Source organism: Panthera uncia, chromosome E3, assembly GCF_023721935.1.
Source record: "Panthera uncia isolate 11264 chromosome E3, Puncia_PCG_1.0, whole genome shotgun sequence".
NCBI classification, from domain to species: Eukaryota; Metazoa; Chordata; class Mammalia; order Carnivora; family Felidae; genus Panthera; species Panthera uncia.
This window is the reverse complement of record NC_064815.1, coordinates 13,944,668-13,960,780: the sequence shown is the minus strand read 5'-3', so window position 1 is coordinate 13,960,780 and position 16,113 is coordinate 13,944,668. Positions and strand designations below refer to the sequence as shown.

Below are 16,113 nucleotides of genomic sequence, written 5' to 3'. Positions count from 1 at the left end.
TGCAGATACAAAAACCAACATACAAAAATCAGTTGTGTTTCTATACGCTAACAAACGATTGAAAGGAGAAATTAAGAAAACCCCGTTTACAATTGCATCACAGAGGATTAAAAAAAAAAAAAAAATAGGAACAATTGTAACCAAGAAGATGAAGTGTCCGTGCACTGAAAACTATAACACACTGATGAAAGAAATTAAGGAAAACACAAATAAATGGGCAGATATTGTGTTCATGGATTAGAAGAATTAATATTATCAGGGGCGCCTGGGTGGCTCAGTCGGTTAAGCGTCCGACTTCGGCTCAGGTCACGATCTCACAGTTCATGGGTTCAAGCCCCACATCAGGCTCTGTGCTGACAGCTCGGAGCCTGGAGCTGCTTCGGATTCTGTGTCTCCCTCTCTCTCTGCCCCTCCCCCGTTCGTGCTCTGTCTCTCTCTGTCTCAAAAGTAAAAATAAACATTAAAAAAAAAAGAATTAATATTATCAGCATGTCCACACCCCCCAATGAGATCTACAGATTCTTTTTCTTTTCTTAATAAGCTCTATGCCCAACGTGAAGCTTGAACCCACGAGCCTGAGATCAACAGTCGCATTCTCTGACAACTGAGCCAGCCAGGTGCCCTGCAATCTACAAAATCAGTGGAATCCCCATCAAAATTTCAATGGCTTTCCTCACAGAAATAGAAAAAAAAAAAAATCATCCTAAAATTCATATGGAGCCACGAAAGACCCAGATACCCAAAGCAACATCGAGAAAGGAGAACAAGGTGGGAGGCATTGTGCTTTCTGATTTCAAGCTTATTATAAAGCTGCAGAAACCAAAACCATATGGTGTTGGCATAAAGACTCACAGACCAATGGGACACATAGACCAATGGGACAGAATTGAGGGCACGGAAATTAACCCACACGTATATGGCCAGTTAGTTTTCAACATGTGAATATCTGCAGATCCCTTGGGAAAACATCTAATAAAGCAGATTGATGAAGATTACAGAGGGCTGATCTGTAATCTCTTTCCTGCCTGACTGTAATGGATTAAGTAATGGAACTTCCCCACTGAGAACCCATACTTTTGTGGAGAAAGATCTAGAGGTGTTGCTAAGAATGACAGAACTTGGGAAGATCTATATTTTGGGTCTCTTTGCATCTAAAACCTGTCATAAGCAGCTCGTGAAGCCCTGGGAGGTTCAAAGGTTTGGTATTTATGACAGTGACCACACCGAGCATTTTTCTAATACAGCTGACAATTGTCCTTCATGTATTTGTTACTCATTTGTATTTCCTCTTTTTTAAAAAAAAATGTTTATTTATTTTTGAGAGAGACCGAGAGTTGGGGAGAGACAGAGAGGGAAGGAGACACAGAATCCCAAGTAGGTTCCAGGCTCTGAGCTGTCAGTCCAGAGCCTAACTCAGGGCTCAAACTCACGAACCGTGAGATCATGACCTGAGCTGAAGCCAGATGCTTAACTGGCTGAGCCACCCAGGCGCCCCTGTATTTCCTCTTCATATACAGTATATCAGTGAAGTTTTCTTCTTCATGAGGGTCCAAAACATTTGTTAAAGTTAATGAGCAATTTTTGTTCATGTTGCGAAACAATTTTTCCATAATTAACTTCCTTAAAGTTTTGTTTAAAAGATGAAAGCGTTGGGGCGCCTGGGTGGCTTGGTCGGTTAAGCATCCGACTTCGGCTCAGGTCACGATCTCGCGGTCCGTGAGTTCGAGCCCCGCGTTGGGCTCCGTGCGGACAGCTCAGAGCCTGGAGCCTGTTTCAGATTCTGTGTCTCCCTCTCTCTGTGACCCTCCCCCGTTCATGCTCTGTCTCTCTCTGTCTCAAAAATAAATAAACGTTAAAAAAAAAAATTAAAAAAAAAAAAAATAAAAAAGATAAAAGACGAAAGCTGCACATAAACACAATTTAAAGTGTGCAGAAAGGCACAATGCTATGATAAAACTCGTATCTCCTCGACCCCTGTTCCTAGACAATTCCCGAGTCCTTATTTCTTGTGGCTTTGACACTCTTGAGGAACTGACTAGGAATCTTGTAAAATGATTCTCCATCGGATGTCTGATGTTTATTCCTGAATAATTATGTGTTTTTGGTAAGCGTGGCACAGAGGCTCCGTTATGTCCCTCTCACCCTATGAGCAGCTACATATCAATATGTCCTATTCCTGGAGACATTGACCGCAATCACTTAGCTACAATGGTGCATGCCAGGTTGCCCCACGGTAAAGCGACTATTTTCCCCTTTGTGATTAGTGAATATCTTGGACATGGTAACTGAGATCATGCAAAAATCCCTGCTATCTTGAGCATTTACCGTTGAATCTTGCCTCCAATTATCACAGTGGTGCCCTCATGTTGATTTTCTATTTCTCTCCCTCTGTCTGCATTTATTAATTGGAATTCTTCTGTAAGAAGAATTTTGTCCCTGTGTCCCTTTTATTTATTAATCATTTTTCCCTCTCAATATAGGAGGAACTATTCATTTTTACCTAAAAATCAGTAAATTTCCGGGGCGCCTGGGTGGCTCAGTTGGTTAAGCGTCCGACTTCAGCTCAGGTCATGATGTCCCGGTTCGTGAGTCGGAGCCCCGCGTCGGCTCTGTGCTAACAGTGCAGAGCCTGCTTGCGATTCTCTCTCTCCCTCTCTCTCTCTCTGCCCTTTCCCACCCCCACCCCCACCCCCCCGGTGCTTTCTCTCTTTCTCAAAATAAATGGATAAACTTGAAAAAAAAAAAAAACAGTAAATTTCCATAAGTTCAGTTCTCTTCCAGCTAAAACAACCATGTCTCAAGGAAATCATCCGTGATGGAATGCCCCAGGGGTATGCTTTTGGCAGCTGGGTTTGCTGATCCCCATGATGAGAGCAGATGTCCCTTCCTGAGAGAGGGCCTGTCACCCACCCAAGTGACCCTGGGGCCCCACTTACTGTAGCCCATCAGGATGAGTGCTCCTATAAGCATGATCAGAGTCTGCAGGGCATCCGTGTAGATCACAGCAGCCAGGCCACCTGGGGGTGGGGGTGGGAATAAGCATGGAGATGAGGGTCGGACACCCTGGGTAACAACAGAGAGAATCTGGAAGCTCAAGACCTGAGATTTCTTAGTGTTGTTTACAAAGATGGCCACAAGACCTCCTTCCTGGGCACAGGCCCATGTTGCCTTGTGGCTTTCCTGCTCCTTTTCATGTTGTTGTTTTTTTTTTTTTTTAATTTTTAAATGTTTGTTTTTGAGAGACAGAGAAAGAGAGAGAGAGAGAGAGACAGCATGAATTGGAGAAGGGCAGAGAGAGACACACAGAATCCGAAGCAGGCTCCAGGCCCTGAGCTGTCAGCACAGAGCCTGACGTGGGGCTCGAACTCATGGACTGTGAGATCATGACCTGAGCCAAAGCTGAATGTTTAACCAACTGAGCCACCCAGGTTCTCCTGCTTTTCATGTTGATGTAAATAAAGCTGATTTCTCTATGTCTTAACTATGGGGTTGGCCAAATGACTTGCTTCGACCAACAGAATATGGGGGAGTGCGACTGTGCAGGCCTAAGCCTAGCCCTCAAGGGCCCTGAAGCTTCTGCTCTTGCTTAAGACCATTGTTTTACATCCTTGTATCTGTGGGTGGTTCGTTACACAGTAATTTCTAACTGATTCAGGAAGTGATGCATGGCCTGTAGTCCCCAAGCTCTGAACAGCTTTATTTTTAACCCTGGAAAAAGGATATGAGTACTAGGTATTCAGAGCCCTAACAGGCTTCCTGAGCAGGCTCCTGTGGTTGGCCTCAGTGAATTCTTCTTACTTTTGCCACCTAGCATAGTCTTGGTAATGACAATAATGGCAGCAAATCTATCTGGCCAAGGCCATCTTTCTAGTCTCTTCCTTATACTATACCTCCTTCTTCCCAAAGGGAAAGGGATGTTTATCTGATCTGAGCATGTTTTACGAGTGGGCAAAGTCAGCGTGCAATAAAAAACATGGGCAGAGGTGTGGGGTTCTCTACCATGCCTCCTCCTTCCTGGCCAGCAGGAATAGGGCCCTGTCACAAATGGGCAGACACCCAGCCTAGACTCTTGTCCCAACTCTCTGCTGCCTGAGTGCAGTGATCCTGAAGCCGGGTGCCACTGAAACCCGCCGTCGTTTCTATACTGATGTTCACTGAACAATTTATCACGTGCCATGCACTCTGTTTAGTATTTTATTCAACTGTTCACCAAATATCTGGTGAGTGCCCTACCTAGCTCTCCATGGTAGGGATAGAGAAGCAAGCAAAACAGCCATGTTCCCTGTCCTCATGGAGATTACAGTCTAATGGGACACGCAGACCAGGAAACAAAGGTAAATTGGCTACTGGGACTAGCCCTTCCCTTTCCCTGGGCTCCAGGCACACAGCTTCCATTAGTGTGGAACACTCTGAGAGATTCTTCAGGGGCCTTTGCATGGGTTTGATTTGACCGCTCTTGAGCTTAGAGCCTCCCGTGGTGTTCCACAGCCCTCGGAGCAAGATCCAGGCTCATTTCATCTTTCATTTCCCTCAAGGCACCGGTTGCTGGCCTTTCCCCCATCCCCTGCTGAGCCGCACGGGGTGGGGGGCGGGGGAGGGTGTGGCAATCCGGCTCTGCCTGGTGGGAGTGGCCCCCCTGGAGGTTAGCGGGTCGCAGCTTGAGCCATCTGCTCATTCAGCGTCAGCCACATTGACCGCCTTTCTGTTCCCCAAACAAAGCATGAGTCTTTACATGTGCCCTTCTCCTGGCCTGGTCTTCTCTTCCTCTGTCCTTGTCTTTAAAGTTTCCTTCCTTTCATTTAAATGTGGTTCAGATGTCACCTTAGAAAGGCCTTCTCTGAACATGCTATGTAAAAAAAAATAATAATAAAAAACCTCTCCTTACCCATCACTCCCCACCTCACCCTGCGTGGAACTTCCTTCACAGCACTTATCAGATTATAACAATACATCCTGATATAATTTATTGGTTTCCTTGTTCATTGTCTGTCTCCCCGTCCCTATTAGAATAGAAGTTCCTTTGGGGTCAAGATTTTGCCTGTTTTGTCTATTGCTGCTCTACCTCATTTCCTAGCACGATGTCTAGCACATGTAGGTGATATCCAGACAGATTTGTGGAATGAGTTATATTATACGAAGAGGAAGCAGAGAAGGGTGAGCTGGAGCAGAAGATGAAGATTAAAAGGTGAATATTCCAACACAGATATTTGTCCAGGCCATACTCTATGCCAGTCACTCTCCTGGAGTGTGGTTCCGACGGGGAAAAACGATGCTGCCGCACGTTATTCTCCGAGATTACAGTTGCTTACCATCTCGCTTTGCAGAGTGCATGTGAACAGACACGCGCCTCACTCAGTTTTCAATAAATAATTCTGCAGTAAATAAATGGAAAATAGCTTGATGCAATCGTGGTGCATTTTTCAATCCTCCCTCTAATCGGGAAGCCCTCTTCCCTTAGACAATGGCCAAGAGGCACCACATTATCTGGGGTCATTGACCGAGGTGTAATGAATGGATGGTTTTAACACGCTAGAACATCAGAAGATGGGCCAGGAAAAGATGGGGGCGGGGGTGGCCCACGGCCTCTCAGGCATCACCTCTCGTTCAGACACACCTGCAACGGTGTACAGAGCCGTGATGGCCAACAGCCCAACTACGGCCAGGTAGAGATCCAGGTGCAGAGACTGCTGAATAAAGATGGCACCCGCATACATGTCCACCTGTAGAGACATGAAGTTCACGGATGAATGAATGGACATTTTCAGCACAAGTTCCCCTAAGACTGGATTCCAGCAAACAGAAGAGTCCTACATTGTGCTTTCTTCAGCCACCTCTTCCTGTATCAGAGGTCTCAAACTGGGACCCTTGGGCAAGTACATCTGAGACCCATTCACTGGGCTAATACGACAACCTCCTCAGTGGCCCTCCTGCTGCTACTCCCGGTCTTTCTAGCCTCCATTCTCCACTTTGCAACCTTTATCAAATACCGCCATGAGCATATCATCCTTCTCCTGCCCATTAAAATTCTTCCGTGGCCCCCTACTGCCCCCAAGACAACGTCTATGTAAATAAGTTAGAGTTGCATGCCAGGCTTCATGGTCTGCTTGACCCTTGGCCTCATTTCCCTCACTCACTGCTTCCCCGCTTCCCTAACAAGCTATGCCCATCCACGTCGCCAATGTTTTGCTTGCTCTAGTCCATCCATCGGGAACACTAGTCCCCTTTCTCTAGTTCGTAATCCTCCTTGGTCATAACTTCCCTGGTGACGGCTTCCCCACATCTGTAGCTTTCCACCAGACCCAGAGGCAGAATTCTGAAAGGATGCTGTCATCCAACGTCTGTCTTTCAAGCCTGCAGCTGGCATGGACTCAGTTATTGTTGTTTGGATTGAATGGAATTCCTCTGCACCCCCTGCACTCTCCTCACAAGAGACAGGCTCTCCTCAGCCCCAATTGGAAGTGGAGACAGCATCAGCTGAGTCACAGGCAGGCCTGGAGGCCGCAAGGCATCTGCTCTTGGCCTCTTTCTAGAGAGTGGCCCATCCAACCAAAGTTCAAGGTGGAGCAGGCTCAATGGCCGCAGCCCATCCGATTAATAGCTGATCACTGTCTAATCCCAGGAGGAATATGACCGCTCCACCCAAGGGGTGACCTGCACCGTCTAGAGATGTTGCCAGAGAACCTTTGGCAGAACCTTCTCCCAACTTCTGCCCATGCTTGTCCTCTCCCTCCCACCCCTCCTACCCTTTGCTAACCTCCCAGAAGCCTGCCCAACAGAAGGAGGAAGTGCACAGGGAGGACACACTCCCAAGCAGTGACTGTCGTTGATCTTCTCACCATGCCACAGGTACACGGCTGGGCTATGTCCCCACCTTACCGAGATCTTGGTGAAGATGTAGATAAACAGGTAGAGCACAGCCAAGATGATGGGGATCCTGTTGCCACCAAAGCGTTTCCTCAGGTATTCTGGCATCGTGGTGACCTAGGGGCCAGAGCTCAGTGGTCACCACATACCTGACTTTGGGCACATGGTCTCAGGGCACTGGCCCTTCCCTCCTCCCCAAACTCAGCAGCACCAATGGCCTTCTTGATCATAGGCCTAAGAAAGGAGGAGAAAATGGGGGCAGAGGGGTGGGGTGTGGAGGAATTGGGGTTCTATGCAGGGGGATGTACCCAACTACCAATCCCATCCCAAAGTTTGCTATCTCTTATTAGTTACTTAATGTTTTCCTTTCAACCAGCTCACCTAAACAGTTAAATACATTTACCTAAACTTCAAATCACCATCATAAATGGAAAATCAACCCTAAATTTAAGAGAACCAGCAAAAATAAACAACGGGTAGTAAAATAAACACCGGGTAGTAAAACAATTCATTATTTTCTATTCCTTTCTGGCAACACCAAAGACTCTGGACCCTGAGCCTACTCATTTAAAAAAGAAAAAGAATGCTGGAGAAGTGTTGGATTGGTCTTGAAGACAGGCTAGGACCAATGTAAGCCTTCCCCCTTGAGCCCATCAAACAAGTGAAAGACAACAGAAAAGGAAATAACTCCACCACGTGACTCAGTGTGGCGGGTCCCATGTCTGACACCTAAAAGCATCTCAAGAATCTCCATTCGTCCAGGTTCCAAACTTTGGGGAATTGCTCTATTCTAATCCTTTGGTCAGGGGGCACCTGGGTGGCTCACTCGGTGAACTGTCCTACCCCAGATCAGGTCATGATCCCATATTGTGAGGTTGAGCCCCGCGTCGGGCTCTGTGCTGACAGCTCAGAGCCTGGAGCCTGCTTCAGATTCTGTGTCTCCCCCCGCCTCTCTCTCTCTCTCTGTGTCTCCGTGTCCCTCCCCATTTCATGCTCTGTATCTCTCTCTCAAAAATAAACATTAAAACAAAATTTAAACCTTGGGGCAGGTTACCAGGAAAAGCAGGGGATTCTAATAGCAGGCTCCAGGATTGGCAGAAAGATGAGGGGGGGCACTGAATCATGGCGGCTCCCTATGCCCCAGGCTGGGTGGTCCAAAGTCAGATGTCATTACCATATGGGCACCCAAGTGACTGGGGTGTGCTGCTGAAAACCACTGTTGAGGGTTTGGCATGTTCTTTCCCAATCTCCTCACCCTCACTGTACTCTAGCCCCAGACTTGCAGCTGAGACACTGCGACATCAAACCAATGGCTCTTCCGTGAGGTACTAGATCTTGGATGGGGAAGGACCCAGTTATAAAGATATTTGCAGAAATGTTTGCAGCCTCTCCTCCAGGCTGTTGCTGCTTGGGTATCCCCAAGTCTAACCCAGGGAGGAGAAAACTAACAGGTCCCCCACCACAAGCTCATGAATGGCAAACCATCCATTTCGAGGTCAGATTGTGAAGGGATACTGGGAAAGACTAGATGGCTAGACTCGGTTCAAGAATAGTAAATAGTTGGGGCACCTGGGTGGCTCAGTCGGTTAAGCATCCGACTTCTGCTCAGGTCATGATCTCACCTCTTGGGTTCGAGCCCCGCGTCAGGCTCTGTGCTGACAGCTCAGAGCCTGGAGCCTGCTTCCGATTCTGTGTCTCTCTGTCTCTGCCCCTCCCCACTCACGTTCTGTCTCTTTCTGTCTCTCAAAAATGAATAAACATTAAAAAAAATTTTTAATAAATAAATAAGAATTGTAAATGGCTAATGGTAATCTGGGTATTCAAGAACCCAAGGGTGTATGGTGCAAAATTATTTCCACTTCGATGTATGCTTGAACGTCTTCTCACAATAAAATATTGGCCAAACAAACAAAAAAGAACTCCAGGAATAAATGGGCATTTTCAAATAGGAAAAAAGAAAAAAAGCTTCTCTCTCCTGCCCATCTCCCCCAGAGAACAATCTGGAACTCTGACTCTCATGTCTTCCCCTGGTTTTGCAGCAAGGTACCCACAACAGAGATTTTCCAGAAGCACATGCACTGACACTCTATCAAGGAATAACGAACGCATGGGGACATTCAACCAGTACTGAACGGATGTGCCCGTGGTGATGGTGTGATAGCTGATTAGAGAGGACACGAAGAGCCTCAGTCCATTCAGGTGAGAGGAACGGGCTTCCCTGGCAGATTTACTGTCTGTGACCACAGCTGTTAAGCTGTCAAGGAGCTAAAAAGGCAATCTGCCAGCAAGCAAGGTTGAGAAAGACAGACAGACAGAGCCGAAGAGGTGAGGGACAGCCCACAGGCAGCACAGGAACCACCCTCTGGTTGTAGCTGGGTGAATGTTAAAAAGAAGTAAATGCAGGGGCGCCTGGCTGGCTCAGTTGGTAGAGCATGCGACTCTTGATCTCAGGGTCATGAGTTCGAGCCCACGTTGGACGTGGAGCCTACTAAAAAAAAAAAAAAAGAATAAGAAATAAATGCAGTAAATGACTGCTGCCCTGGGGGGATGAGTACCCTAGTTCCTGAGGCCTCGCTGCTTGTGGGGCCCCTCCCTCCCAGACCCCCCATTTCCTGGGGCAGAGGACGGCAAGGGGCTTCCGGGACCTGCATACTGTCTCCCCCACCCCATCCCATCCAGACTGCCATACTTCCTCCTCATGTAAATCCCCTCCCTCTTCCTCCGAAACCCCCACCCCTTACCTCCAGCCTTCCCCAGGGCCCTGCCCAGGACTCAAGGGGATTCCAGCTCCTTCAAGGTCTTCCTTTTCTTGGAGACCCTTCCCCAGTGTGGAAGCAGCCACAGGGACAATGCAGAGAACCCACATGGGACACCTTGCATGGTGTCTCAGTCTGCTCAGCCCCGGCAAGAATGGGGCATTTCTGTTCCAGCCCCCACTTCCCTGACCCACACCTGGGCCTCGTCAGCCCCAGGACCCCATTCACCTCCGACGCCCCAAATGTTCATCAGTACAGCCCTCTCACTTGCTAACTCTGGTGATGCTTTGGGATCTGACCAAGACTTCTGGTCCCTAACCAGTGCCTCTTCTCTTGGGTGTTAGCTCATTCCTCATGTTCTTCCTTCTGAATCCATCAAAGACCCTGCTGCTGAGTTATTTCAACAATATTTAATTGCACATCTCCTGTGTACCAGGAACAACTCTAGGAGAGAACAGAAATGGTTCCCACTCTCCTAGAGCTTACAATCTAATGGGAGACGCACACAGTCTAGGAAAGTGGTTCTCAACCAAGGACGATTTTGTATCTCCCTAGGGAACGTTTGGCAACGCCTGGAGACGACTTGGCTGTCACAATTTGGGGTGTGGGGTGCTGCAAGCATCTACTTGGTAGAGACCAGGCATGCTGCGAACACCCTATAATGCAGAGTACCCCCTGAGACTGAAAAAGCTTGGTTTACTAGAAGAGGCACACAGTCTATTGGGAGGCATCTGAGTTTCATAGCCACATGAGCTAATGCAAAGCAGCAAAGGCCACGATATGATGAAGAAGGAAATTTAACCTCACCAGGGAGGTCAGAGGGGCTTTTTGGAGGAACTATTGCTTAAAGTAGGATTTGAAAGATGAACAGGAGGTAACCTCCCTGTGAATGAAAAAGAAATTTCCAGCAAGAAGGGAAAGCATTGTAATGGTCACATCACGAGGTGAGGATGGGGAACCGATGGGACCTGGCATGCAGCTGACATTTGGCTCAATAAACGCATCTTCAATCAATGAATGAATGAACTGGTCTGTAAGTTTCCTGATGGGTGGCGTTAGCATTATCCCATTCTCAAACTACGGTGGACAAAAATCAGTATTACATGGATAATTGACTTAAATGTGAAAAGTTCTAAAAGACAATATAGGAAAATATCTTTATGACCTTGGAGTAGGAAAATATTTTTTAAACAGAACATGAAAGACAGGAAAAAGTGATAAATGTGACTACATTGCAGTTGAGAACTGCGTATCAAAAACATCATTAAGAGACTGGAAAGGCAAACCACAGAGTAGAAAAAGATAGATATATACATTTGCAGCACATAAAACCACCCCGAGGGCTTGTTTCCAGAATATATAAAGAACCTCTACAAATCAATAAGAAGCTCTATAACCTAATAATAATTTATTTATTTTAATGTTTATTTATTTTTGACAGAGAGAGACAGAGCAAGAGTGGGGGAGGGGCAGAGAGAGAGAGGAGACCCAGAATCTGAAACAGGCTCCAGGCTCTGAGCTGACAGCTCAGAGCCCGACGCGGGGCTCGAACTCACAGACCGCGAGATCATGACCTGAGCCGAAGTCGGACGCTCAACCGACTGAGCCACCCAGGCGCCCCTCACCTAATAATAATTTTAAAAAAGGTTGGCAAAAGCCCAAGACAAGTGACTTCCCCAAAGAGGAAATCCAAAGGGCCAAAAAAAATAAAAATAGAATTGTCAGTCGAAAGCGCATTGAGATTAGCAAGAATTTTAAAGTTGGAAAATACCAAGTGTTGGCAAGGATGTGAAGCAATGGAGCCAAGGGGATTTGCAGACACTGCTGGTGGGACTCTAAGCTGATAGAAATACTCTGGGGGATATTGGGGGAGTATGTAGCAAAGCCAGACAAACATACCCAATAGCCCAGACACTCATAGGTAGACACTCTCCATAAACACCTGTTTACGTGCCTCAGGACACTTGTATAAATGCTCACGGGAGCATTAGTCATCACAGCCTAACACTGGGAACAACCTAAATGCTCATGAACAAAAGAATGGATAAACACATGGACACATGGGCTGTAGTCATACTACAGAGAACTGCACGGCAAAAAAAAAAAATTAACATATCAACTAATGAAAGAATATGTTACCCTGATCCCGTATACGTTTTTTCAAAAATAAATTAAACCAACTGTCTACTTATGCATAATGAAAGCTGCAAAGAGAAGCAAAGGAGTTAACTAGATGAACTTCAAGGAGAAAGGAAGGCATGGTCACGTGCTAAAGGCACACGGGGGAGGTTAGGTCTTATGTCTTGATCCGGGTGTTTATTTTACGATAGTTTATTAAGCTGTGCATCTGTGTTTTATCACGTTTTCAATGTATTTATTTCCCAATAAAAATGGAGTGGGTAGATTTTTTCTTTTAAGTTTCTTTAAATATTTTTCTAAGTTTATTTATTTATTTTAAGAGAGAGTGAGAGAGCAGGGGAAGGCAGAGAGAGAGAATCCGAAGCAGGCTCCACACGGTCAGCACAGAGCCTGATGCAAGGGTTGAACTCACAAACTGTGAGATCATGACCTGAGCCAGTATCAAGAGTTGGATGCTTAACCGACTGAGCCACCCAGGCGCCCCTACTTTGTGTAGTTTTTAATTGCCATAATCAAAAGTTAAAACCAGTTCTTGCCTTATGAATGGTCCTGAGTATGATCTTGCCCCATGTGGTAGAACCTTTGGAGCAGAATTAAATCTAGACAGTATGAGTGACATAAAGCTGTCAGATCAGAAACAATTTTTTAAACTACTTTTTCAAAATAGTCTAAAGCAGGGGTGCCTGGTGGTTCAGTCAGTTAAACGTCCGATTCTTTTTTGCTTTTAATTTTAATGTTTCATCTTTGAGAGAAAGAGAGAGAGAGAGAGAGAGAGAGAGAGAGAGAGAAAGCAAGAGCAGGGGAGGGGCAGAGAGAGAAGGAGACACAGAATCCGAAGCAGGCTCCAGGCTCCGAGCTGTCAGCACAGAGCCTGACGCAGGGCTCAAACAACCTGAGCCAAAGTTGGACGCTTAACCGACTAAGCCACCCAGGCGCCCCATAAATGTCCGACTCTTGATTTCAGCTGTCATGATCTCACATTTGGTGAGTTCGAGCTCTGTATTGGGCTCTACACGGACAGCATGACAGCATGAAGCCTGCTTGATTCTCTCTCTCCCTCTCTTTCAAAATAAACTTAAAAATATATACACATATGTATGTATGTATGTATGTGTATATACATATATAGATAGATAGATATAGAGATAGAGATAGAGATAGATAGATATTTTAAGTCTAAAGCAGCATTGTTATTTGGGAACAAACATTTTGACCCTTCGCATCTGCCAGAAAGAACTCAGTTTTTACAGCTCTGTGTGCAAAGGAAGAAAAACAGTAATATGTTACCGTCTACACACGTCAAAGACACCACGAGCCTCACACCGGTGTGTTCGCATTGAAAAGAGATGCTTCTGGGCTCCCGTCTCCTCCAGCCCATGTGCATCTTGATCATTGGTCACCAGGTGGGAGCTGCCAAGGGCGGGGCTCCCCTGGTCTCACCTGTGCGGCGTCCCTTGCCATGCAAGGACCGACCTCCCGGGGACTAAGGGAGGTCGTCAGGGGGGAAGAAGGGAATGCAGGGGTGACCCTTCCAAAGGGTTTCTCAGCCCACTGCACCCCGACTCCCCCACACTCACCTGACCAGCGATGTAGATGGGCAGGAAGATCCAGGCCAACATCAGCACGGAGAACAAGCCCTGCCCGGGGAAAAGAGAGTCAGGACTCGGCTCCCGCCAACCCTCAAGGCGCTCATCTGAATCTCCCTCTGCCCCTGGAGGTAGCCAGGCCTGGCTCCACCTCTGGTTCAGTCTGCGTACCTCACCCTCCCTGGACCATCATATTTCCACGTTTAAGTGGCAGAAGGGGACGAAGGAGGGAAGAGTGGAAATAGAAGCTTTTCCGTCACTCCTCATCCGGTGTCACCCTAAACCTCATGTCCTCCCCCTTCCTCCAGGCGTATCCCCTCCCTCGTTGAGCCAGGCTGGGCTTTGTAAGGGATCCCGCCATACGGTAACGCGTGTAGTGTAGGCCGCAGGGTAGAATGAGCACTTTAAAAATATTAGTCACAGGGCGCCTGGGTGGCTCAGTAGGTTAAGTGTCCAACTCTTGCTTTCGGCTCAGGTCAGAGTTCACGAGTTCAAGACCTGCAGTGGGTTCTACACCGATGGTGCAGAGTCTGCTTGGGATTCTCTCTCTCTTTCTCTGCCCCTCCCCTGCTCACATTCTCTCTCTCTCTCTCTCTCTCTCAAAATAAATAAACTGGCTGGCTCAGTCAGTGGAGCATATGACTCTTGATCTAGGAGTTGTAAGGTCACGCCCCATGTTGGGCATAGAGCTTATCTATAAATAAAAATAAATAAATAAATAAATAAATAAATAAATAAATAAGTAAATCGTTTGTTTCAAAGAAAGTTAGTCACTATGAAGATGAAAACCACCACTAACAGTGCAAGCCCTCCTCCTCAGTGAAAATCATATCCTTCACGAGCCCTGCCCCATAGGACAGTGCGTCCTCGCTCTTGGGCATCCGGGCAAGATAGGTCAAAGCACCACACCACAGATGTCACCTGCTTTTTGTGATACACAGAAAATCCCTCTGGTCCCGGGACACCTTCTGGCTTCTGCCTCCACAGGGAAGGGATTCGGAGCCCTCTTCTCCCACACAGTGGTTTATTAGGGTCCTGACCTTACCGGCCAGCACCGAGCACACCCACGCAAGCCAGAAGCCTGCGGGTCAAACTAGTTTTAGCTGGCGAGGGGTACCCTTGATACTTCCTGCTTGTCTCCTCGTGAAGTACTGCTCCATTTTTACAAGTACGGGGCATTCACACTGTCCCCCAGGGTCACCTACTGGGCAAAGGGTGAGCTGTCGACACCCCCGGTAAGATACTTACATTCAACTCATAAGCAGTTACGGAAAGGCCCGCAGCAGCACCCGACCCTGCCAGGCCTACAAAATGCCCACTTCCGACATTGCTGGCAAACAAGGACGCACCCACCTGTAGGGAGACAGACAAGTCAGATCCTGGAGCCAAGGTCTACAGTATCTTCTCCCCACCCTCAGTTCTTCCCGTGATCCAAAGGGACCAAGACAGAAGGAGAAATAGAGAAGGCAGGGCCATCCCTAGCCCATCTGGCATCTTCCTTTTTTTCAAATTAGAAAGACTCGTCTTCCCCCAAACTCTCTTACTTCCATCTATCAGTTATTGGCACAGTAAGTATGCATCTTTATGATGCCTAAAATGTGAATCATACCCCATAGGGTAGTGCAGTGCACAACATGAACAACTGTATGCATCGTCCCTGGGGGAAAGGAGGACAGGTATTGGGGAAGGTGCTTCATGAGGAGAATCAGGAAGCCTTTGTTATATATCCCAGTTCTGTTTCTACGTTGGCAAAGTAAATAGTTCTCCTTCTGGTAGAACATTAAGTGGCCAAGCCTATACTCAATGGCCCCAATCCCTGGTCTCAACAGATTGAACCAGACACCCCAGTTACTTGGCCCAAAGTAGGTAAATTACATTTTCTCTCCTAAGAATCTGGAACTGGGACACCATCTCCGTTACTAAATCCTAGCTAGTTTCTCTCACTGAGGCCTATAGTCTCTTGATTAAACATAGAGCTTGGTCAGCGATGAAAGACTCATAAAGGTATATTAGCACCAAACTGTGACTTTTTCTTTTATGCAGTCAGGAGGAGTGACGTAGAATAGGAAAGGGATGATGTTCACACTATGCGATCTGAAGTTATTTAATGCTATGTCAGTGTGCAGCTGGAAAATCTTAGAGCGACTGTTACTCATACTTCGGGAAACACTCGAATACAAGCTCCTTGAGGGTGAAGACCAGCTTACTGATGTGTTGGACACAGTGCCAGACATCCTCCTCAGTGAATATATATTTTTAGGGAATTTGTTGAACATATAACGCAAAGCATATCGTTGGTACCTTTTGAGAACAGTATGGTCATTGTCTCTACACATTTCACTGATCAGGGGCTCAGATACCACCTGTCTGTCTGCACCTTAAACCCTACATCTTTTGGAGTCAGTGCAAACGGGAGCGGTCCTTCCTCTTCTTAGTTCAAAGATTCCACTCTTATTTGAGGAGATTCTAAGTAAACTATTATCCCTGACCATCCATGACGTAGGCAGGCCCATAGACACCTGGGTGCGTGTGTGTGTGTGTGTGTATGCGTGTGTGTGTGCACGTGCATGCTGTATTTGGCAATGCCCTGAGGTCCACTCGAAAAGAAAACACCAATTGGACTGCTGTGTTTGTTATTTGTGTTTTCAACATCCATTCCGCCTTGTCCCAGTAACGCTTTCTAGCCCCTTCCCATCTCATCGCATATGCTTGAGGACAGGTTCCAAGCTCCACCCCCCCCCCCCCCCCCCCCCCCCCCCCCCCCCCCC

General features: G+C 47.0%; 1 protein-coding gene across 1 annotated transcript in view; it reads right to left on the bottom strand.

The window, feature by feature from the left end:
* SLC5A11 (solute carrier family 5 member 11) overlaps nucleotides 1–16,113 on the bottom strand; it is a 38,552-nt gene that overhangs the window by 18,219 nt on the left and 4,220 nt on the right. The window contains 5 exon segments of the mRNA XM_049638451.1: nucleotides 2,937–3,017; nucleotides 5,615–5,720; nucleotides 6,877–6,981; nucleotides 13,337–13,396; nucleotides 14,594–14,698. Of these exon segments, the coding sequence (XP_049494408.1) occupies nucleotides 2,937–3,017; nucleotides 5,615–5,720; nucleotides 6,877–6,981; nucleotides 13,337–13,396; nucleotides 14,594–14,698 (457 nt within the window).